Source organism: Odontomachus brunneus, unplaced genomic scaffold (genome assembly GCF_010583005.1).
Source record: "Odontomachus brunneus isolate Ranch 3 - 2012 unplaced genomic scaffold, Obru_v1 Obru_scaffold_065, whole genome shotgun sequence".
Lineage (NCBI taxonomy): Eukaryota > Metazoa > Arthropoda > Insecta > Hymenoptera > Formicidae > Odontomachus > Odontomachus brunneus.
Genome location: NW_022639515.1, coordinates 372855 through 399546, shown reverse-complemented (window position 1 = coordinate 399546; position 26692 = coordinate 372855). Strand labels below are relative to the sequence as shown.

The window sequence follows — 26692 nt, the reverse complement described above, 5'->3', positions numbered from 1 at the left end:
TTAGTACTTAAATATATTTATTGTTCAATTTGGAGGTATGACATACCGCAATTTCTACTGTAACAATTGTTTAATTACAGTGCAGATACTATATATCTAGAATAATTACGTAGCACCTTATGGTAAAGGGCTTGTAAGACATGCTAGTTGTAGACGCGGGTAAAACAATCGGTAGGTCGAATAAATTCATAAAAATCATCGGGATAAGTACATATCAACTTAAGTATACGCTACTGTAAAAATATCACAATCTAAAATAACATCAGGCAACAAATACGAAAACTTTACAGGTACTCGATCTCGAATCTTGATAATGGATCTAACACTGTAGCGAGATACACGAGACGCTTTACTTAGTGCTAACATTGCGTTCGCCGCAGGGACGTATTTATAGAAGCAACGCGACTATAATCGGGGGAATATTAATCTACTCGTTGGTTCGTAAAACGCATCGTGTCTATTTTACATGTACATGTATCGCTTGTTCACCGTGAAAACTTAGTAGTGAAGTCTATTCGCTGCCGGAGCAATTTAAATCGGACAAATAAAAAAGAATTCCACAAATAAATTACGTTAAAAATTTCTTATGTTGTAATATATATTTTATGTTGCACCTGTGTGCTTTTCATAAGTATCGTCAGTTTTCATAAGAAACTAATAACGTGATCCTATATCGCGATGTTGCGCGCCTTTTATTCCGTCGAATCACTTTCGCTTTTACCGCAATTATTACTGATACGATTGACTTAATACATAATACTCTGAAACAAACATGGCATGTGCTTTGCTACTCGAGAGAGAAAGAAATGAGAGAGAGAGGAAGAGGTTCTACGTTCTATCTAAATGCATTTTTTAATTACATTTTACGTCCTTCATGCAGGATATTTAATGTTCATTATATTGAATATATAATTCATTCTCTCTTTACGAACACACAAGATAAGCTCAGGAACTTCTTTCGATATCCAGCCTAAAGTATCTAAAAAGTATCTAAAAACTATATCGCGCTATGGATAAAATAATTATTGGAAAGGGCTAAGTTTTCGGTGCGAATACCAGTTCTGCGTTAGATCCTGCATCTCTCAAGTATCAGTACAAAATGTAATTGCAGTAAAATATGACACCCCTTCTACCCCGATCTCGATTCGTGACAATCGTGTCGGACCGATAAACTCTATTTACAATACACACACACATGACTATTCACCCCAATTTTTCATTCTTTCATGTAACTCTTTAGGCCTCTCGGACACCGGTCTCGACAACAACGATAAGGAGATGTGAGCGGAGATGCAAACGAGACAGGATAGCGACACGTTGTTTTCTAACTTAATTTATTAATTTGTACGTCTATGTACAAGGCTGCGACGAGCTAAAACACTCTTCTATAGTACATCATAGGTCACTTACATGTAAAACTGAGCCCCATCTGCAGGAAACAATGTTGCAATAAATTAATAAGTCACAAAAAAAGTCAGGACTAAAAACGGCGAGGCGCTTCAACTGGCCTCCGGTAGTTGCATCTTACTCGCCTATATACAGTACTTTGTGACTCCACGCTAAATGCACAATCTTCCGCGTGCAAAGACTGACAATAGCATTGGCAATGCTGCTACGGACTCCTCATCGTCATCATTATCAAGCATATACCGGAAAAGAAAATAAATCAGCACCAAAATAGAATTATTGTGCTAAATCGCATAAAATGTTGTATCATGAGCGATGCATCACCCTGTGCATTCCATCCCTATTGTTAATTACTGATTTATGTGTCAAGATAATGACAGTTCATTTTTCCTGATTAGCTGTGAATTTCGAGTATACGATTATTAATCTCACTAACTACCCTGCCACTATAGTTCTTCCCCCCCCCCTAGTTCGTTTTTCGGATTTCTTGCTTAATATTATCAGAAATATATATATATGTATATACGTATTTCATTCACATAATTGCAAGATTAAAATAATTTTTCGGGATATCTTTCTCTTTGATCTCTAGCGGTTTACCGATTTTTCCTCATATATCACAACCTATGAAAAATCTGTCTCAGCATTAATCTCGCTTCTAATTCATTGTTTTTCTTCTTTTCGAAACAAAATCTAAGATACAATGATTTTATGCTCAGTGTACGTAGTGCGGCTATATTTAGCAACTTGATTCGTATAAATCCTCAGAGTTGATACACTTTTTAACAGCGTAAAACTGTCAATTTTCACGATGATTCATTGTAATGGTTTGCTGGAAAATTACGATATACAGATAAGCGCGATGATACAGACAAGCGCGTGTATCATTCAGTGAATGCGTGAACCGAAACTTTCAAGTAATAAAAAAGAGCTTCCTTTCGCAAATTCATTAGAAATTAATTCACTGATATAGACTAATCCACCCTTCGAATTACAGATTCTATTAAGTCTTCACAATAAGCCGCCCTTACGACCAAAGAGAAGCGAGCTTATCGTGCCCAATGCCGATTGCGCAGCGGATTCTTTAGTGACGGGCGTCGGAGCCGGTGGCTTAACTTGTCCTAAGTCGGGTCTTGTCGCTTTAGCACCTGATCGTCGTTGTCGACCCGACGACTGGCCCGCCCTCAAGTTAAATGCATTAGAGCTAGACCGCGCATCGGCCTCGGACTCTCCCTTACCGCCGCTTCGTTTGCCCGGTAATGGCGGTTTATCCGTCGGGAACTCGCCACTAACGGAGGATGCTGAAGACGAGGGAGATATTAGCTTCTCTTGGCTGATACTGGAGGACAATGAGGTCTTGAGGAAAGTCAATTGTGCCATTGGACTCTCAGTCAAGCGACGCGTATACAAAGCACCGTGCAGCGCTAAGGGCGAGATCGATGAGATGGTAGTGGCCATGATCGTGTCGATTCCGATCCTCTCGAGCTTTTCCACCAGGCGTATACCCGTGAGAGCTTTCTTTTCGGAACGCGAGAGTGCCGGTTTTGGTCGCTTTTTCTTGGACTGTGCCGCCGTTGCCGGTGGTTCATGGCTGAAAGTACGTTTTAATAACTCTGCTCCGCTACTGAATAATCCTAGCGCAAGAGTGCTGCCAGTTTCTGGCGGTGGTGACGTCGATCGTGTAGGTGGTGGGCTCGCGTCTGGACTGTTGCACGGTGTGGCAGTCGGTGTGAAATTTCGCTCGCCAGTGGGCGTTGCTACACAGGACGGAGTACCTAGGCACGACGGCGTCACGGCCTTGATACCTCTCTCATTCAACATCTTGGCCAGCCCGAGTGTGGTGGAGAATGTCGACGTGGAGTTACGACGACTGAGCGTGCGGGGTGTACTCATGCCGGAATTCATACCGCTGTTGGGCGCTGTAGCGACCCGACTACCGACAACGCTCGGTGTCACGCTAGTGTGATCGTCCGGATGCAACACTGTACTGTTGGTGTACGTAAAGACCGAGCCGGTGTCTTGGAACAATTTACCCGGATTGGTGTATTCCTCGTCTTCCTCCAAATCACTCAAAGTAAATGTAACAAGACCGAGGTCCTCGAGACCGCGTCCGCCCCTGGTTTTCACGCCTGGTCTGTCTTCCAATAGACCACCCAGTGTCGGTGTCGCCAGCTGCGACCAGTGATGTAACGTCTGAGATCCCTCCATCGGCTTAACTATCTGTAGTTTCTCCGGTATACGCCAAGTGTTGCCGCTGTTGCCGCTAAAGCCGCTTAGATTACCGCTGCTGCCAGTCGACATGATGCTGTCCGGAGTGCGACAGCCAAAAGGCAAGAACGTCGGCGGCGAGTGCATGCCACCACCGTCGTAATCATAACTGTAACCAGCGCCTGTACTGAGACACGCACGCCTGGTTAAAACCTCGGCCGGCGTCAGACGACGCAAAGCAGCTTCTAGATCAGCTGCACCGGGAGCACCGGGTACACCGGTTCGTTGTGGTCCTCTATAACACAATATAATTTCACTTCTTGGAACAAGTTCACTTGCTACGTGGTAGAAGATTCTTTCCTTAATTGAAAAGAAATGAATACATACGGATAATCCTCTGACTCCGTAAGGAGAGATCCCTCGCTATCACTATGTCCAGCGGAGTCTAAACTGGGATATGCAGACGCGTGAGGTCGCACTTGTCCACAACTCATTCGCGGACCAGCGGAACTGCTGGATAACGTAGACGTCGTCATAGAACCTATCCTGGGGAATTGGTTGGGATCCATACTTGTCACATGGGACGACCGTGATGCGGTACGAACCGTTTCAAATACTTTTTTGTACGTTGGTCTGCGGAATAAAGTTAGTGCAAGTTACTTTATTAATTTCTAAATAAATACTATAGCCAGCTGACTGATTTGAGTATACGAGAATTTGAGTATCGTTCAACTTGCTTTTGATTTAACAGTGATAGAATTTAAACGTAACTTTATAACATACATTCTGTCACCACTGATCCCAGAGTCAACGCTGAATTCTGAATAAAGGGATGATTCCAGTTCCGAAGCGATAGAATCCGGCTGTGGCGCCGCGCCCATCGACGGAAACAGAGGACCACCACGCACAGTCGGCATTCCGCGTTTCCTCTGTTTTCGCAACTGCTCTTGCGTTTCAGCCAGTAAATTCACCACCTGATATGCAAGCATAATGTAGAAAGTATTTTATTTAATGTATCCAGAACGACCATTCAGATCATAATCTATTAATCATCAAGTTTCTTTTTATTTGTAGTGCGATATGAATCATGAGAGACTACAAGAAAATAATTGCTTTCATTTATTTTTTGGTACATGTTCAGAGAAATTTTTTTGGTACATGTTGAGAGAAATATACCTCCGCGTATCGCTCCTTGAATTCGGCTAGTTCACTGGCCAGTGTATTTTGATTATCCCTAGTGATGACTAGAGTCGCTCCCACTTCGTCATGCTCAGCCATCAGTTGAGCAAGTCTGAGCTCCGTCTCAGCCAATTTTGCGGTGAGACTGACTATCTGCTCATGTTGCAGACGGTTTTCTTCTTTCTGACGGCCGAGTTCCTCCGCAATGCCGTCTACCTCCATGTTGGCACTTACTGTAATATAATGTATTAAAGGTTGTAACAATACTGTTCTATCTATTTGAGTGCTCGCGGCGTTTATAATTTTTATCTACTATTAATTTTTTTTCCCCAAAGCTGATCAGTCATTCAAGTGATTTATTTAACGTTAGGCGCGAGAGGCACTGTACCTAATTGCGCTGTAATGTCCTTTACGAGGCGTGCTTCCTGTTCTTCGGAATCGTCGGCATCGTGCGCTAATTTGGCGAACTCGTTGCGTAACTGCTTGTTCTCATCTTCAAGAGTGTTGATCTTCCTCTGCAACAGGTCCAAATTGATGCCGCGGAGGCCGGTGGGTGTCCCGGCTTCTGAGCTGGACTCGTCCACATCGTTCGTTAGTATCTGTATCAGCTCGTGCTTCTTCAGTAGCTCATGATTCAACTGTGTGATCTTTTCGTTCGCCTCCTTGAGCTCGGCTTCCAATGCGTTTACCGTGCTCTCAAGTTTCTGATTGTGCGTCAGCAGTTCCTTACCGATGCGCGCCGTCAACTCCAAGTCTTTTTCTTTCTGTCGTAGAAAAACATAATCATTCTTATTATGTCGTCGTTACTCTACGTGATAATTCTTCGCGTGCGACTGCCCTTCATTTATAATTGATTTACTTTGCAGCTTAATAAACATTTCAAATACTTTCATCTATATACATGTTTGGCATAATAATGCGTTTGTTAGTCTCTCTTGAAAGACACAATATTATTTCTAATATTTTCTATATATTTTCCCAAGAGGATTTCATTCTTTGATTTACTTTATTCTTAAATATTATAAAGATTTGGATACTAGCAAATATATAAAAGAATAATAATTGAAATATATTTCGAATGTAATTCTGACTGCTTGGTGAAACATGCATATATTGCAAACTGATTATACAACTGCTTAATTGTTACTTAAGTATTAAGTAGTTAGTACTTATCGACCCATTGTATGTTATTAATTATGTTCTAAACCTTCAAACTTCCATGGATATTTTTAGATATAGATATGAATCGTAATATTTTAACCATATGACGCGCGTACAACGCGCACTCGGCTTCTACTAGCTTTTATTCTTCCCTGCTCGAACTCACCTCCTCTAGAAGCCTTGTAACTGCCTCTATATCATTATAGGTCTTGGTCATTTGGCTCACCCGGTTGCTACATAGGACTGCAACAGAACAGCACTTCGTTATTAGACTATACGTGTTGAACGACCCAAGTATCTTGATGAAGAAATAACATGGCAAGTAATACAGAGAGGCCGGATCATCACATTTAAGCCCTAAACAGTGTAAGCGATGCTCCAGAGATGCTACTTCTCACTTACATCTTGCTTCGTGGAAAAACATTACAATATAAAATGTGCTCTACAAGTGTAATTACATGTGTAATTATAGTCATTACAATGGTGGTCTTATGATTCTCGACGTTGTCGTGTTGTATCGTGATATTGTTTTTTTCTAATTTTAATATCAAATATTATAAATATATAGCATTTTTATATCACAAATTATTTTTATATTATATAACTGTTTTTTATATTATATAACTGTTAACTATATTTTTTATTTGGATGTGTATACTAGAATTTAAATTTGTCTTTTAATATTGTTGTCGTATTTTGATAATGTAAGCTACATTTTGCACCGCGCTTAAGTAGAATCACACTGTGCTGTACATCGTAAACCAACGACTTGCACGGCACAATCAATGGTATTATATTTCTTTTGTTGAACGATGTTTCGCGCGCGGTTTGTTTGCGTATTGACGTGACACGCTATACAACAGCGACTGAAACTGATAGAACGAGTTCGAATTCCGGTGTAGCGCAAGCACGTGTGTGTATGTGTGTGTGTGTGTGTGAAAATCTCCGCGTTTATTCGCGTGCGACAAATTAAGCGTTACCGAAGTCATGATTAATCCTCCATTCTTGCTTATCAATCTTATACACAAAAGAAATATTATAGGAAATATTAAAATTACACTAAAATTATATTTTTTATTTTGTTTTTTTGAATTGAACTATATTGGCATTGTAATAAGTGTATAAATTACTATAAAGATAGTAAATTTGACAATCTGTTGAATATACAATACAAAAAAACATTCGAGTAATTGTAATAATTCTATAGTAAAAAGACGTGCATAACATTAAAGAAAAAAAAAAGCATAATTTCGGTCGTAATTTTTATATGACCAAGATTAAAAACATTTGTTGTAAATTTTTATTACAATATTTTCTCTGTACATCTTGCTCATTATAATTAGCGATTCTTGGACACCAATAAAAGCGGCATATATTATCGCGAACGGAAATTTCATGTAACTTTGAAGCGAGCCCGTATTAATAATCGTTATTCGAAACTCGTCTCAGGTGTCAAGTCAGTCGAACTTTAATTTAAAGTTAGACGTGAGTTTTTAGTTGAATCACGATTGCGAATATAATGTCACGCGTATTATATAATTCAAATAAGAAATTCTTACCTAACTTTAAGTTCAGATCTCACGTAAGACAAGTTTCAAGTAATGGCTATTAATACGAGCTTTAGGTCGGTATTCATAATCGGATCTTATATTTAAGACCGTCTTAAGTTCATCTTTAGATGCTGTACAAATTATTTCATTGGCTACAGAATATTTGAAGATAAACTTCAAATTCAGACGATCTTAAATATAAGATCCGATTATGAATACCATTCTTGGAGATGTATTAATAGTTATTACTTGAAACTTATCATAAATGAGATACTCAGATTTTTATTCAAAGTTAGATCCAAATTTTCTAATGTAATTATAATATATGTAGGATATTTATATTTGTAATTGTGATTCGACTGAAAAACTCTTATATACGGCAATAAAGGCCATAAAGTAATGCGTTAGATATTTATATGTGTATACTATCTCATTACCGGTAATCGATCTTTCGCTATTTATAATCTTATTTGTTAACAGGTGACAGTTTAGAATGTAATTCTATTGTGAACGAGCGAAGCGCAAGTCCCGAGCCGGTATTCACGCATTCATTGAACTCGCTTTTTAACCTTTGCCAACGCGCAGGAAAAGGTGTGTACGCAGCTTAATACATATAAATGACGATCGCGCCTCTAAACTCGAAATCTCAATTACGTCCTTAAAAGTTTCCATTTAAATATTCTCAATGCATCTACGATGTTCCGGAACTGTTTGGCAAAAAATGTATGTTGCAACACTTGTTACATGCTAACATGTCGAGCAATGTAACATGCTAATGATCACCTGAAGCCACGAAATTAAAGGCTGCCGACGAACGTTTTTCGTGCATTTAGAGTAGTCGCGCTCTCGCAACGTGAGAACACTGCAAGTTTGCACGACAAACGTGGAAGTAATGAGAACGTTCAAGTCACCGGACTCACTTCATGGGGATAATCGATGCTCGGACTTCAATCGCGTAAATTTTTAACGTGAAACTATACCTATAGACCGTTTTAACGCACTCGACATCTCCACAGTATCTCGCTTTACTTGCGATCTGCGTGCCTCGCAATTAATTCGATCACGCGTATACTATCGAATTTTCGCCAGACGATAAACAGCGAGCAACAGATGTTCCCGGGCTTCCAAATGCGTACGATCGCTTGTGCCGCGCGCTCAAGACCAACTGCGAGGAAAATCGCAAGGAGACACGATCGCGTGCTCCGCGTCGAAGGATGCGACTCTAATGAGGGCGACGAGAAAACGCGACACGCGAACGGAAAGAACAGGAAAGCGTGGAGATTAAATGATGCTCCGCGAGGTACCGGGAGTTGCGGAGAGTTGATTCTTTTCGCGTCTCTCTATCGATCGACCTCGACACGGTGCGTCGCAAACCGCACCGGCCGGTCGAAAGCGCAGACGCGCCTTTCGTTTTCAAAGCCATGTTGCACACGTGCAATTAAGGAGACGTTGTTGCGCAACGTGTGTCAGACATTAGAAGGAAACAATCGTCGAAATTGCCATTATCGAGTCCGATTATTGTCGGGAAGCTATCGCCTCCGTACGGAAAACGTCCGTTGTTGCTTCGCGGCCATTCGACGCGTCGTAAATTATATACCGATCGGGAGAGCCTTGCTTTCGCACGATGCATTGTGCAACATCGAAGGTAAGAGTCAGGTGGTCATTTTTGAAAATGTTCACTTTCGTTTTAACATCTTTATATAACAACAAAAAGAAAGAAGAAATTACCGTACACGGAGAAACAAGATTGATTTAATTAACATGGTAAGGTAAAAGTATCAATTTCCCGACACTTACTCAATCCTGGAGATTTTTATTGTTTTGGTTTCTAAATATAGATATCTAAATTTTCAATATAAAATATAAATATTACATACACGGTATTGGTCAACAGTTTGAGATCACTGATAAAAAATATTTATCAAGAATAATTATCTTGATAAACATTTTTATCAGTGATCTCAAATTCTTGACCGATATTGTATATTCTTATACAACCGATACTGTGTATTTTATGATGAAAGTTTAAATATTTTCATTTAAAGACTAAACAATAATAATGTCCAAGATTAGTTATATTGAGAAAAAACAAACATTTATTTGTGAAATAAAAGTTTACTTCGTAGAAATAAACTTTATGTCCTATATATAAATAAATTTTATAAAAATATTTTGTTTTGTGCACATGTCCAGGAAAATTAGTATTTTTACTTTAATGACACAATTAAACATGTTTTTGAAGGAAACACAATTTCTAATGAATCAAATTTGCCTCTTAGGAACTAAAAATTCTATTTCTCTCAACCAAAACACATATAATTGTGCCATTATCGTGTTAATTCAATCAATCTTTTTTCCCATGTAGGATTTCAACGCCAGTAGTTGAACCAAGTGATGCGATGTGACAGCAGAATTAGCTCGAGATTATCTTGATACTTCGAAGACACGTATTTCGCGAGTGTTCATTTGTGTAGACGGTTTATAAATGATGCTATTTTGTCAAAGAGATGATCGGTTACCACAATAATACCAAAGAGGCGAGACTAAATGAATGTAATGGGGCACTTTCAATCCCAGCGAGAGACGCGCGCGCTTCGATGCCCATCAGTGCATTTCGAAGCAAGTCCACACAAAAATCGTCTTTTCATGACGGCGATGCCTCCTCGGTGAGCGAGTTACGTTAAACAGACACCTTCACGGCCAATTGACCGCGATGATCGAATTTTTCAGAAAGTGTTGCGGACTATACCACAACACGCGAGCTCAAGATTTCCCTGGCGATCGATGCGCGACATAGCTCGCTGCATGGACTGAAATACGCGAAATGTCCCGAGAATAGCGCCCTAATGACCCACAGTTCTATTTACGAAAGAATAAAGTACAAGCTGTTACTCGTTCGGAACATCGGAGATTTACGAAAACATCGAAGCTCCCACGTCAGTTCGTGCTTTCTGCCTAAAGAATAGGATTCCCACGTTCGAAATTGATTCACGTCACGTCGCCTTTCTGGCATAATTCGAAACACGTGTTCTACGGTTCTTACTTTGAGCGATTGCATAATTTTTCTTTATCACACATCGAAGAAAATATCTTATATTTTTAAGATTAACAAAAAAATATAACACCTAAAATATATTATTAATCGAAAATCCACTAAATATTATTGTAATTTTTTACCTATTTTTTTTAACCAAAAAGAATAAGTTTACTTGAAATAAAATACCCTCTAACTAAAAGAAATTGCTATCAAAAACAAGATTTGTACGATAAAATGCGAACTTTAAAAGTCTCTCGATACTTCTAACTTTAAGAATATTGTGCTTAGAATATTTTCCTGTAAATTTTAGAAGAATCCTTTCAACATCATGTATAAAAACATTCCGTTAAGATAAGATTATGTTTATGTCAGATGTTAGTTAAAGATAAGATTATGATTATATTAGATGCACATTTCTTTCGATAGAGAACAATGTCTCGTTGATACAGACCAGATAGAGAAACCTTAAAAATTCGATGAAGAATTTCACAGAATATTTTTACGAGGCGAAATGCGAGCTGTGTGTGGCTCGTATTTTTCTTAACTTCTAGTAGTTTATAAATAGGTTTTACAACGCGGTGATAACTGTGTTACGTGAAGCAACATGCGATTGGAAATTGCGGTTACCGTGAGTTTTATCGCGAGGGTGACTGTAGAATTTTGCGCTTTGTTATCCTTGATGACAGACGCGACTGAACGCAATTATCGCCTCGTTTAGTTTAATAAACTTCATTTTCCGCTACGTCACTTTATCTGTTGTAAATCGATTGTACATCATCGTGCAGATTGAATCGTTTCGATCTCGTTAGATCACCTGTTACATTTTAATTACATAACAACGAGATGAAGGATCGATCGAGGTCATTTGCCAAACGAAAGTTACTGTCAAAAATTTGAATAAGCGGGATCCCAAGCTCGCGATTAAAATTCCCACACCTTCAATCTTGCGCCTTCAATTCAGGCATCAGTGAATCATTCTTTGCTCGCTTATCAAAGATAATATCGGGTTATAGTCCGGAATTCTCGTCGATATGCGACACGCCGATTATTCTCGGCGCTCGGGATCTTTAAAACCGGTCTTATTGCACTTTTCATTCACAAAAGCGATGCGGTGACTCGTCGATCTAGCACGATTGGAATGCATATATAGCTTTCCATTCTGGAAAACTACAAGGACACGCGAGAAAAGTGTTTTCGCGCACACAAGTACGCATTGACCTATTTGTCATGCAAAAAGATTAAATCGATCATTTCCGAAAGCTTCTTCCGTCGGTGTTTGTTGCAATAATATGGTATTGCACAAACAAATATGCACACTGAGAAAATATATTGGAAGATTTACATATATTTTACATGTATTTATATACATTTCCATATATTTGTGAGGTGTAAAGTTTATTTCTGTGAGATAAAGTTTATATTTTTCTGAGAATAAACTTTACATCCCACAAATAAATTGTCAAGTATTCTTTTTTCATTGCATAAACTCTTCTAACTGCGCAAGAGACCGCTGGATTTATTTATTTTTTTCCTCCGATGAGGCGCGTGTTGTTATCGATATCGTTTTGTCACTGATAATATCGTGATTACAAAATAAATTCTGCAGAAGCACATCGTCAAAAGCGATCTGGTAGCGCGTGCATAGCAACGGCAAGTGCCAAAGTATCGACGTGCCGCGATGTGACTCACGCAGTAATAATAATGGTGATAATAATAAAGAACTGCTTGCTTGTGAAATGAAACGAAACGCACGATGATACTCGCAAAAAAAGCAAATACGAAATGGATACGTCACGCGCATAGCGCGATCATATCTTATCAAATTTTATCGAGACAAGCCATTATTTATTGTCGATATACAATACATGTTATCTAAAGTGCGTGCATTTTACGATCTACGCGCAAGGTGGGTTTTTTTTTCATAATTTTAAGCCATGTCATGTCGAAGCGAGCGGTCAGAAGCGATAATGTAGCTCAAGGCGACACGGAGACAGATGCGACGGCTTCTAAGACGCAAGAAAAGAAGAGAGATCGAATGCACGCCGAAGCCGGCACAGGTGACGGAAGTGCCACTTAGAAACGTCCACACTGCGCCGGATGAATATTGGCTCGTCAAATTTGTACGTACTACTACGTAGAGTAGCCTCGATCGCTACAGCCCGCAGAAGCGCGATGTCGTCGCAGGACGATCTCGGCAATCAGAATGCAAAGCGAGCTCCACCCGCATAAAGTGCGGAGAGAAAGTTTGCGATCGCGCAATTTAGCAGCGCGCATCCGTTAACACGCCAACGAACACAAAGTATCAGCCCGAGAGGAGGCCGCTGTCGACTTGAAATTAATAATCCAACACTGGAGAAGTCTCTGCGATACATAAAGTAGCGCGAAACGAGAGCCTGCCCTCAAACTTCCTTGCTTCCAAAGAAAGAATTCCGTTCTCTAATAATACAAATATGCTAAAAGGAACATTCCTTCCTTCCTATTATGAAAGAAATTCCTTCTACAGAAGCGATAATAAATGTTTTAAAGAATAATAAATCGCGCTCTCTAGCATTCACGAGGACGCGAATGCAATGAATTTCATCGAAATGATCGCCGAGCATGGTTCGGCCGTTGCAATCAGAGTCCCATTACACCGCCTATGTACGTACATCATGCCGACAGCGGCGGGATAATCGAATTAACCGCGATTAGCGGCTAACCGACGTCGCTCAGAGTCGAGGCCCGAAACGACGCGCGATCCTGACGCAGTGCGAACACGTACACGACGACACGACACGCGTGTACCGACGACAGCACGACCGGGGCACAGAACGATTACTGACAAGAGGTACACGTGCAGGTCGTCTCCGTCGGCGAGCCGAGGAGGAACAACGGCAGGGCCTCGACAGTACAGCTCTTGCATCCCCAGCAAGGCGCGCTGACCCGCGTGGTCGGCACCGAGGAACTCGCGGCGAGATAACTCGCCGCCTCGAACAGAGACAGGCACTCCACGTCCTCGTCGTCGTCGTCGTCGTCGTCGCCGCCGCGGGCCTCCCTGGACGTCGCGGGCGGCCTGATGTCGTCGTCGTACTCGTACGGATCATCCTCCTGCGGATCGTCGTGCTCGCGGCCGGACTCCTCCGGCTCCACGACGTCCGGCGTCGGCGTCCTCTCGTCGCGGCCCTTCGCAGTGTCCTCCTCCAGGGTATACGGAAGGTCCGCAGACCGGTCCCGGGACCAAGAGCTGTCGTAAATAGTGTTTCATGCCGCGCGCTGCTTCGCGACCGCGGTTTCAGGGCGGCGACGAGCGGTCGGGGGAATGCGACGGGACGCGTGTTTACCGTGCGAGTATTTACGATCTGTTGTGACGCGCGAATTAATTAATGGGCGTCGCGACGGGACGATTACATCTCGACGGGATTTTCGAACTTGAGTATCTAATGTGAAATTTCGGAGTGGCCAATTTCTTCATGTTACACTGAGAGAAAAATGTTTGGTACTTGAAATTATAATCACACAGAGAAATAATTCTTATAAATTATGGTTAAAGATTGATCATTTTTCTTATTAATAACTTTATGTTATATACTGCCATATTCGTGTTGAAACAACCAATAAATGCGATTGGGGCAAAAGTAACTAGAATTTCAGTTAGATCAACCATCTTATCTCTAGTGTGTAATTAAAGGTCATTTCAGTTCACGCTAATAAATGATGACTACATGTGGGGGAACAATTTTATAGAAAAAAATGCTGCAGAATTTTGTAATCGAGGAATGAATCTACATTCTGCAGTAATTGACTACCTTTTTATTCCATATGTGCTATTTATATCTTAGGAATTGAAATTAAAAAATTGCTATTAAAAAATTTTCTGTTTCCAATAAAATTAATTCCTTAGCAAAATAGACTTTACTGACAGTCTGTTCTTATACTACTAGAAACATATTGAAAAAATAAGTACAAATTGAAAAGAATTTGCATTAAAAAAGAGAAAAACTATAATATTCTTTGCATGTATCATTAACTTTAATGTGACTCGAGAGTATCTGAAAAAATTTCGAAATAATTTTAGAGTAGTTTCAAGGAAAGATAATTTTTTCTTTTATTATACTACTGAAGGCCACACTTCATATATCTCGTTCGTGAACAATGACTATTATTAATTTACATGTGTATACATCTAGATGTGTATACTCGCGACGAGAAATGAATGAATCGAATGTGTTTCGATCACGTCGGTCAGCAAGGAGTGATAAAATAATTTCGCGATCATTGACATGTGTTCCGCACGATGGAATTCGAATTAACGTCTCTGTCGCCCGTAACCTCGCCGATTGTTAGCTACAATCGATAAGCGTCTTTTGTTACAGTTTCCTGCGCTGACTTTCCCTTTCGTGTTGTTGTGTAATGATTTTGAGCTTTCGGGGTCGTCTGAAAACACTCAGATGTAGATTGCTTCTGACTATGTTCGCCGATACATACTAGCGAACTAACGATAGCAACGACAATTCATCGACTCTAATTCGAGAACCGCTAATTACTGCCTTTTTTTTATCTGAGTGTTGCTCGGAACTTTTCGCAGAAACAATATTCGGCGCTAATATCTCGGCTCATGTCGAGGACAAACAACTGCATCACGCCCGTACAGCACCTTGAGGTAAGGATGAGCAGGTAATTATTGATTTTCTTCGCGCGGCGCTTGCATAAGAATCTGCAGCAAGTAGCCGAGAATCTATAAAACCTAGCACGGTTTAAAAAAACGCATATAACGTAAGTGGCGTTTTACAATCGAATAAAACAAGCTAGCTTGTGATTTTTTTGTATTTCACGACATAGTCACTTAACGGATTACGTAACCGTAAATAATGAGGATCGAAGGATCTAACTTGTATGTTCTCGAGAGGCGTCGTATATTTATAGAGTCATTAATTCTTTTTCCCTTACACGTATCTGATTACGGTACTTGGATCGCCATGTGTGTCGCATTATTAAGTATCGTCCCGCGAGCGCGAACAACTTTACGGCTGAGAAAGAAAAAAAAAAGAAGAGCCGGCATATCGCGGAGTTCTCGATGATCATCACGGTGTAATCAGTATCATTTCGAATTTCCTGTACTTTTGCAGGACACGGATGCGAATTACCTATTGCAAGATAGCCCGATTACGAAACCTACGCTTCTGTTATCAATGCCACTCATTGTTTTATGTTCCACTTTTGCAGTTTATAATGTGCCAGCGGCTTTAATATGCGGTTTTCGCGTCGGTTCATTTTCCAGAGAGATATACGAGCCGTTCAAGAACACGCCTGTTTCGATCCTTCCAGGAATAGTCTGTCGTTATACCATTCTCTCTTTATACCATTCAAGGAATTAATTTAAGAAGATTAAAAGTACGCGAAAACAATGCTACACAAATATCAAATTTGTAATTAAATTCGGCTCGACAATAATGACGTAAATTTGTTAGCAGATGCAACTCACGCTATCCCTCGACGGGCTGAGATATAAGTGAATCTAGCAGGATGAATTATGTCCCATATAAGATATTAATGACACTGAACTTTGGAGGTTACAGGTTAGCGACCTTGAGCCATATTACTGTACGTGGAATGTGAAACGTACGCTTGGCAGAATCATGAGACGTTAACTCGAAGCCTTCTTATCGGCGTTACGCAAATGCATCACACGAGGGTTACAGTTTCCAGATAACACTATGTTTAGCCACTGCGATTACGAGACGTTACACATTTACGTGCTCGTGCCTACTGCTGATCGCGAACAACTCGCGACTTTTGCCGCCTACAGCGTTGCACGAGAGAACGATGCGGTACATAAAGCAATAGACCTCGAGTAAAACGAATTATTCACTTGCATCTCGAATAGGGAAAAATAACGTCTAATATTATTGACGCGTAGAACGTATAGTTTGTCGAGGAAGATACGATGACACATTTCGCACGAAATTGCAATTTTTCCCACGTGTAAGATGCACCTTCGCAAAGCCGAGATTAAAGACTCAAAAGACACACCCTCAACGAGATCACTCGGGGGCACGATTAAGCGTCAAGCTTCGAGACTACGCGTCCTAACAATCACGGGGTAGTAGTGTCGGTAAGGTAAGAAAGAGACAACAGGAGCAAGGGAGAGAGAAAGAGAGGTGAGATAGAGAGGGAAAGAGACACGATGAAACACGACGGAGACGGAGGCGGCGGCCGTCTGGCCTAGTCGCGACGGTTTTTTGCACCGGCGCGTCCGGCGGTTATGACTCACGCTCACGAGACGTGTCCAACATGTGATTGTCACACACAATATTTACCATTCAATGCGTTATTCCGCCGCACAGGCGAGCCGAGGGGAAGGCGAAGCCGGCGAGCCTGACGTCACGTACGGGCGATTCACCGTGGCACTTCCGCGCGTGTCTCCGCGACGTCGGAGCGCGAGCGCATCGTCCCGATGCAGCTTTCCGCAACCACTCGTCGGCGACGAGCGACCGTGTGGCTTCGTCGTTAACCCTCTGGCGACACCGATTCCTCACCGATCGAACATGCCACACCGACCCTCGCGCACGGGATCACAGCGGCGGCACGGACGTTACGCGATAGGATCAATGCGCCATCTTCAGCCGCCTGTGTCGTCGCGGAACGCGGTGGAATAGGAACGGCCGGATAGGCGGAACGGGAACGACCAGGTCGCGCGCGCGCAACCTACCCCGCCAACTACAAAACACGCGCGCGCTCCTGGAAAATCACCCCTGGCCGGTGCAAGCCCCGACCTTGGCGTTTTGCTTCCAGTTTAATTAACCGCAACCTCGATCCTTAATGACCGTCTTTCTTTCAGTCGCATGCTTCGTTGCTCTCTCCATTTTGTAAACGCAAACCTTGCGCGAAAACACGGCGCAGTGAGGGCGCGCGCACTTCTTGCAATTCTCTGAGATGTAACTTTTGGCAAAATAAGTTATAGTACAAAACTATAACATAAGTTATAGTAAAAATATTTTTGATGACTTTTATTGTAGAAATGATGGCAATTAAATAAAAAAAGGGGTTAGAGTAATGGAAGGGGGACGGAGCCGTCGCAGCATTAAAGGGAAGCTGCGCTTAGAAAGAGATGCGACTCGATGTTCTCTGACCTTTCCGCCAATGAACAAATATATAAATTTAACGCGTCGCTGTCGTCATCGTCGATAACGACGAAATGTCGCATTGATGCAATCGGCAATATATAATAAATATTCAATTGTCGTTCAGAAAGCTAGGATCGATAAGTCCAGCCTTCGGCGGATCCGAACGTTTCGGGTAATATCGAGTGCGGCGCATGGATAGGAGAACGGGAGCGTATTAACGATGTTATATATTATAACAGAAATATATTGCATCACATGTTAGCACGCCATTACATGCCGATCGAAATTGACGACGTGTGCTTATTACGCGAGCGCGTGCGACGTCGTGCGCTATGCGGCAGCGAATTTCGTGAAATTGCATCCTGTCGCGCAGTGGCGGCGCCGACTCGGTGCGTGTACACTGCCGCAAAAAAGACTCATTAATTGAATCTTTTTTGAGTGAAAACAAGTGCATCATTCCCAGGCTCCCGAAGTGTATCTTCTCGGGCGCCAGGATCCAGAAACCGAACGTGTCTTCAACTGCCATAATCTGTGTCAGCTTCTGCATGGTTAGGTCTATTCGTCTTAGAACTCCTTAACATTTTCTACCATTGAAGTGAAATATAAACAGTCATATATTTGAGCGTATAGCAAGTGAAATGGTCGGTCACCATGCGACAAATTCACGCGCGAATAATGTGATTAGGACTCATCATTCTGACGCAACTAATACCACGGCTATGGCTACATGTCGTAATGCAGACAGCAATGATCACGGCAGATAAAGACACGCCCGGATTCCGTGGATTCTGATCCACGGAAAAATACGCGTTGGGATACCTTGAAGATGGATGGCGTGCTCATCTATGCTATTCTCAAAACGGATTCAATTAATGAATTGTACACTCAAAAAGGATTCAATTAATGAATTGTACCGCATTATTGGAAGTAGCGCGAGGAAATGCGCTCTTCTCAGCTGCATCCACAGTGCTGGAATAATGCACCATGAAAATCACATTTTCACGGTCGACACGACTTTTCTTGGAAGTCGCGCAGCAAATCCGATCGATCTCTCGAGCGTGTTGAATATTTCGCGTGCGTGCGCAGTGTCACACTTCGTCGCGGCTTCTGCGCTCCAAAATGTGACCCTGATCGTTCGAGGTCGCCGAGTCGTTTCCGACTTGACCTTTCGTCGTCGGCGAACGTCTCTCGCGAAGCGTGTCCCTCCGCTGCTTACCAGACACGAGAGAAATGTTATAGACACGTTTTCCCGTAGCTGTTAATATTATCCTTAAACGACTTTCCAAATGGGATTCTTCTACTCTCTCCCTTCCCTTTCTCTCTCTCTATTTCTTTCTGATGCCCGTAAGATGAGAATTTTTCACGATACGACAGTTCAACCCGTTTACTTTCGCGTAGTTGAGGGACCGCTTTTCCTTATCTGGCTAATGAGGAAAGAAAAATTATTCTAATTGCTTCCGTCTCTCTCGCAATGCACGAGAGGTCTGCAGAGAAAGTAATGTTAATTTAATTTGCAAAGACAATAATTTCTATTTAAACTTTTCGTAAAACAAAAAAAGACTCGTTAAAATATCAAAGTTCCCTTAAAAAAGAATTAGCAGTGCATGTAAATAAAGATGCTTTATTAACGTTTCCGTGCGCCAGAATTAATTAACTGTCTGACACTTAACGCTATTCATTTTAGCCGCATCATTGATCGGAGATTAAAATTAGATAAGCATTGTTTTAGAAAAAAAAAGTATGATAGAGATGAATCCCCCACAAACAAGGTCAAACTGAACCGACTTTTCTCGACTGCACCGCTCTCGACTTATACATTATTATATATGAAGGTATCAAGGACAGGCGTCAAGGAACTCGTGCTGTACAATTCGCATACAAGATGCCATGCGAGAAAAGTAATTGTGGGAAGCGATAAAAAGATAGACGTGCGTAAATACGCGAGCGACGAGTTCACAGATTTCCCATGACCGGGGAACCGGAAGGGCGCAGTATACATAAGCAGATGTTAATGGGACTTTTGCTAACTGTACCTTGCTATTAGACACGCGACACAAACGTCGTGTTGATGCGAACGCTCGCGCGTTTCGCCGCGATTCAGCAGATGCGATTCAAGTGATTGCGCGATATACCGCCGGGCGATTAAGGAGTCTGTAATTTTGTCGAGTCGGACTTCCGTTGCGAAGACGAGGGATCTTTCTTTCACGATTATTTTCGCGTGTTTCGCGGTGTTAGAAAAAATTCGACCTCGATCCGAAGTTGCCAGATATCAATCGTGCTGATTCCACGAGGGAAAGAGATGCATCTTGAACGCACACTAACAACGTAATTATTCGTAAGACTGTTTTGTTAAGACGAAATGCGTCTTAAAGAAATATTCTGGTCTAAAAGGTCACAAAAAATTCCTTTTCCAAAATTTTTTGTAGGTAAACGAAAAAATCGAATGACGTCGAACTTTATATGTTCTTATTTTATCTATTTTTGTTGTCTAAGTGACAAGTTTGACACTTAAAAAATACTAATATATTCTTGAAATAAGATATAAAAAATATGCAAAGTTTGATATTATTCGGTTTTTTCATTTCCCTATAAAAAATTCGGAAGAAATACTTTTTTCTTTTGTGATCTTTCGAGTCGGAATACCTTTTAAATCCTTGAAGCTATTATTACTGCATTAATATCGCATAACTCTAGGAAAATATTTTTTCCGTTGAACGAAGCGCCGTTAAAATTGTCCAACCGCAACAGCGCGGATGATGTCTCCCCTGGCTTTTTCCCGAACTCGAACGAGCGATGTCCTGCGATCTCTCAGGTATTTACCACAGGAAAACACCGTTATCCTTAGCAGGCACCTCGATCACTCGCGGTCTGTCGATCACTCGCGCCGTGCGCTCGCCGCTCTCGACGATCCCGACGATCCACGCTTGTCTACGCTCGATCTTCTCCAGAGCTTTGCAATAGGCGGCCGCTTGTTCGCGCGGCAATACGATCAGCAAACCGCCCGACACCTCCGGCACTTCACCCTGCAGCAGCGGGAACGTGTTGCCTGTGATCTTCGCGGTCGCGCTCATCCTCGCGATCACCGGCATGTTGTGGATGATGAAATTCACGTCGTTCGTCTGTCGTTGTACCAGAAGAGTCGCGTGTCCCAGGATGCCGCAGGAGCCCACCTCGCATGCGGCGTGGGCGTTGTACTGATTCAAGGGTCGACAGGCGAATTACATTTCGTTGATGGTAGTCGAAATCAAGGACAAGATACTAATCGCGTAGCACTCGATGATGAAGCGCCAACTTCCATTAGTAAGAGATTACTCGATGAGGAAACAATTTCCGCTAGTAAATATTATCACTGATAGCGTAATACAATATATTTCCGTGTAGATCTTTCCGAGGAGATCGATCGTGTATTTCAGAACACAGTGAGAGTTACAAAAGTGAGCTCAAAGGTTGGAATTTATAGTCGGATTTTATGTTTAATATACGATTCGTTTCGTTGACTACAAAGTATCTGAAGACGAACTCAAACATATAATAGTTATAAATAAGATCCGACCATACTGACAGAAAAAAATATCTGAAAGATAAGAAATATTTATTACATGAGTATTAATAACGTATCTACTTTAATCGAAATTATTTTACTTAATAGAGTAAACAAAATTACTTTCATGTGAAAAATTAAGGTTTGAAGAAAATATATTTTCTTGTTTGAAAAATATTTTATATTAGCATAAATAAGTAGGCTATTAGTATCCATCAAGTAGATATTTCTTATTTTTTAGATATTTTCTCTCGGTGTATATGAATACCGACTTTGGAACTCACTTTTGTAATTCTCACTGTATTCTGAAGATTGTCCTGAAGAACAATCGACCCCCGAGATTTGATGGGAGCCAACCTTTCGCATAAGCGCAGCGGCGATCTGGTTCGTCCTCATCATACAGTCGACGGCTCGAGAACGAGCTCTCTCGACATTCTCCTCGGTGATGGTCAACAGCAGTCTGCTCTTCTTCTCAGGCTGCTTCATCCATTCCGATATAGCCAAAGCCACCGTCGTTCCAAGCGGCTTCGTCAGCACTATCACGTCACCAGCGGTCGCGTCCACCGGCTCGACTATCTCGTGGGGGTAGCACAGCGCCGTGGCGGTGCCACCAAACAGGCACCACGGATTTTGGAAGACCTGACAGTCCTTGACGGACGTCTCCGCGGCCTTCGCCGCGTCCACGAAGCCGCGTGTCATCATCGGCACCACCGTCTTCCTCTCGTCGTCTTTCATGACGTCGGAAACGCCCAAGATCATCCTGATGCTAGAGCACTGAGCGAGACCCAGAGAATGGATGCCTCCGAGGATGACTGCATAAGCGATTTTGCCCATTACGTAAGGATCGTCGACGAGCGGAGGGATTATGTTGAATGTCTCCACCAGGAGCATCCCGCCGTTATCCAGTCTCGTCACGCGAGTGTCTTTTCGATCGCACGTCGGCGTGTAAGGACTCGTCTTCTCGTCCTGTCGTAGGAGGATTATGTAGACAATGAGGGGCGATCCCTCGTCTTTCTGACGAGTTATACTTTGACGACGTTTGTTACGGATAATTGTAATTCTTCTCCGAGGAGTATTTCGTGACAAGTTTTGTACGTTTGCGAGAAGATACACTGAGAAAAAATACTTGAAAATTTATTTGTGGGATATGGAGTTTATCTAGAAAAGTATTTTTTATTTCACAGAAAAAGAAAGGAAGAGGGAAAGAAAGAAACTTTAGTTATATTTACTTGTGGAATATCAAGTTTATTCACAGAGAAATAAACTTTATTTACGAAAATAAACTTTGTATTCCACAAATAGATTTTCAAGTATTTTTTCTTAGCGTAGGAAATTTATGTCAGAATGAATCGAAAAGCATTCTACTAATTACATAAATAATTAGCAAAGTTGTATATGATGATTAAATTACGATAGCAGTACGAGTTATTCTTCGGTCACGAAAATTCAGTTGCGTTTCTCTCGATTGTTTTTACATTATGCGTGGAGAAATCACCTTTTTGCCGTCAAGGAGGTCGAGCAACGATTGCCTCTCCTGTCGCTCCAAATTCAAGTTCTTTCTCAGTGGATCGGCGTATTTCGTTAACTGAAAATCCGCAGAGAGCCCGTGGCTCTCGGGATCGAAAGGGATCTGCGTGTTGCCGCAAGGATCGCCGAGAAGCTCCAGGTTGATGATACGATCGTCCTCATTGTCTTCCTTTTTCGCCACGGTTTGCGTAATTATTTCCGACATACTGGGTGGACTCGAGGATATCGCGGACACGCGCAAGATCGGCGAAACTGCGTGAACGTGTGTCGCCTGAATCGTCATGGAGCGAAACAACTCGCGGTCGGAAATAATAGAAGATCGCCGGCGACTCAAACGTCGCGTGATCCTTTGTCTCGCGTATAAGACGCCTCGAAGACTTTTAGCGAAAAAGTCATATGAGAGTCCAGTATACCGCGAGATTAATATTTAGTAAAATATTTTCGGATTTATACACGCGTGATTTTACATATTTTATTTTTGTTATTAGAATTGAATATTTTTATGTTGAAATATGGTTTGGTAATTGAACGTGTAGTTGTTTTTCACATCGGAATCGCTACGTGTTTAAATAACGATCTAAAAAATTCATATCAGAGAAGGAATGCTCTGGATGATGATATATGTGATAAATCATTCGATACGGAGATATACAATAACATTCAGTGAGGCAAGATCCGCAGGGATCAAAGGGATTTAAGGCGTACAATACGCTCAACAAAACCAAACAACCACTCAATATAACAATCAAAGGATAAAGATAAAAGATTCACAGTTTTTCACTGAGATCGAGCAACAATAATCTCAGTCTACGTGATTCTTGTCTCAAAACGCTACAACAATGAATTAAACTTGATTGAGATTAAGGCCGATATTTTGAGTCAGTTTTAGATGAAATAAAAGCACTAATGCTCGGACACGCACTTAATTCTGGGAATTCTTATTGGTCTTTAAATATGAATATTTAAGAGAACTACAAGGCCAATAAGAAGTTTCGTTCGCTGGATGTTAGCGCAAATAATTATTAGGACGATGATGTGAAGAATGTCCAAAATCAGATACGTGTCCGGCTTTGGAAAGTAGACACCTTACGCGGTACTCAAAAACGCAAAAGTTTTCCAAAAGATTGCGACGTATGTCAGAGAACGACGCTGGCGACGAGGTCGATCTAACCGGCGCTTTTACCTCTATTGGACAGGAACGTCCGGATCACCCTTATGTACACCTTGCCGTACTTGGTCCGCGCCACGTGGAAGAGAAAGTCCGAGAGCTTGCCTTCGCCTTCGTGAATGTCCGTCTCGGCGAGGATCTCGCGCAGGGTCTCAACGCGTTCTTCCGGCGTGCTCTCGTCGGGCGGACCGAGCTTCCTGTCGAGGTACTCGACAACGCCGATGTCCTCCCAGAGATGCGGCGCGTTCGACACATCGCTCGGTAACGAGCTGCTCAATCGCGACCGGCTGCCGGAGTCGACGAAATCGACGCCGGACACGTCGAAGCCGGCGTAGGAAACGTCCAAGGCGATACTGTTAAAGGTCGACTCGCCGCTTCTCCGCGAGGTAGACGGGACAGCTCCATCGTGCCGACGATAGGATGAATTCTGAGGATCTGAAGGTGAGTCGATCCTCGGCCGAAGGGGGGTCGAGTTGTTCATGACCTTGACATGACCCGAGCCACGGTTGCGCGAGATCTTTCTCTTCGGAGGCTGAGAGCTCCTCCGACGGAATCTCCACGGAGTTCCCGTGAGGGCACTCTTCCGCACGCTGATCACATTCAAGATCGTCCGGTGATCGTCGACTGCTCCTGTCCGAATGTCTTTCTTTCGCGGGGCTCGACCCCGCGGAACGCGATTTAGCACGCGTCACCGGTTTCTATTCGATGATCGATCCTTCTACAGGTTTCAAGAACTTCCGGTTGTCGTTTCGTTATAGTTCTTGCGACTGCGCAAACGTCTCAGGCACGCGTTATTTTTGTTATCGCGGAACGACGGCATCGATGTCACAGCGACACGTGTGGATTATTCGAGTTCCGGCAGCCCATCCGAACTTGTGCATGTGTACCGTTCATACCATTTCACTTTCCTTATTAATCCACCTCACACAGTTACACTCTTCGCGCTCTTATTGTACCGGCACCGACGCTACTCACTTAACCGCGTGTCAGGAAACGGCGCGATGATTTATTACGCGAATGTCGCTCGTCTCGCTTTCCGGAGGTTATTAAGAATCAAACAGATCGCATTCTAAACTGTGAGATTAGGCCACACTAACAGAAAAAATATCTAAGAAATAAAAATTATTTATTCGGTGGGTACTAATAACATATTCATTTATGCTACAATATACATATTTTTATACTGGAAAAACATGTTTCTCAAACACGAAAAAATATACATTTCTTGAAACCTCAGCATTTCGAAAGCAATTGTTTTTGTTCTATTTAAATAAACAATTTAAGTAAATATGTTTTTGATACTTCCACAGAGTATTTGTATTTTCTTTATATATTTTTTTATCTTTCAGTGCACGTTTTATCATAAGCGCGTTTTCCGGGAGGAACGCGTACATTGAGGAAAAAGTATTTGAAGATTTATTTGTGGTATATAAAGTTTATATATATTCATAGAAATAAATTCTATTCTACAGAAATGACCTTTATTTCGCGGAAATAAACTTTATTCTCGTAAATAAATTTTCAAGTATTTTTTTCTCAGTACTTTTTTTCAGTATACAGCAATGGGAAATATTCAGTTGCCTTGAAATATTTATACGTCAACGTAAATCGAAACTACTGTGCAATATTTAACAAATAATTACAAACTAAGAAAATAATCGAAAAACACATGAACTCTTCGCAGAATTGAATAAAATGGATCCAATTTTTGACACATGCGATCTGTTTGATCCACGGAGAAATAGAAATGAATTAGATATTCTCCGCGACGTTAATCACGAGTCGCAAGTTGATGTCGTCTGGAAGTTGGCCGGGAAGGAACGATTAATATCTCAATTCCACGAAGACCGTGGTAGATTTGCCAACGGGCTGTTGCTTCATGAATGAAATTGTTCATAATGCAACTTGCGGGGAGAGGTTGAGTCTAATGCGTTAAATAACACACCAGGCGTCGCGCAATACGCGGCGATTGTTATGATCCTCAGGCGTTACCGCAACGATATCGTCTCTATACCGCGGTAAGTAGGTGAAAAAGGAAGGTTTCCTCGATATGGCGGCGGCGAATGTAGAAGGAAGCAAAAGCCCGAGCTTATCTAAACGGCACATCGTTGAAAGTAATCGGATATATCGCGAGTCACTGATCGGTATTTATCCGAGACGTATCGGGGGAATTCGTACACCTGCATGCCGGAAAATACTTATTTCGGATTGTAGCATTATCGAGACAGTATCAAGAAATTCCGAGAAATCTCCTTGAGGATCGCTCAAATGAAGCATAAATCACATTGCCCCAATAAATACGTATCTCATCCCAAGCATACATACAATGAATTTTTGCGCTAATATCGTGAATATGTAATCTTCGCGCGCATAAATCACTCTTAACATGACGTTTATAGTGTGTTACCTCTCTCTCTCTCTCTCTCTTTTTTTCTTTTTGACGCAACTAATTATGCGATACTAAGTCCGCGGAATTTGCGCTTAAAAAGATTCTCATTAATATTTAATATTCGTGAAAGTATAAGGTTCCGGGCATTAGCGGTGAGCGGATGTGCTGAAAAACTACAAACGTAAAAGAGAAACAAACAGCTCGGTCGAATGCACTCGCGCGCACTCGGCGACCAACGATATCAGGCGCGATCTCCTTTCGCAACAATGTCGGCCCGCGACGATCGATCGGCCCGAAATCGCCGAAATCGCAATCGGCGAGGAGCGGCTGCTTTCGCTGCTCGAGAAGGCGGACGCGAGCGAGTTCCCGGTGGTGGATCTTTCGCGACAGCGATTTCACCACCGGGATGCACCCGCCGGCGG

General features: G+C 42.0%; 1 protein-coding gene across 1 annotated transcript; it reads right to left on the bottom strand.

The window, feature by feature from the left end:
* Window positions 1-23863, bottom strand: LOC116846535 (trafficking kinesin-binding protein milt). Its single transcript, XM_032820490.1, is given in 10 exon segments — window positions 1-3910; window positions 4003-4248; window positions 4399-4589; window positions 4792-5027; window positions 5183-5558; window positions 6122-6198; window positions 13365-13765; window positions 20466-20891; window positions 21512-22152; window positions 22682-23863. Coding segments are annotated over 10 exon segments (4401 nt in total). The 5' UTR covers window positions 22997-23863; the 3' UTR covers window positions 1-2418.
* Window positions 23864-26692: the final 2829 nt, after the last annotated feature.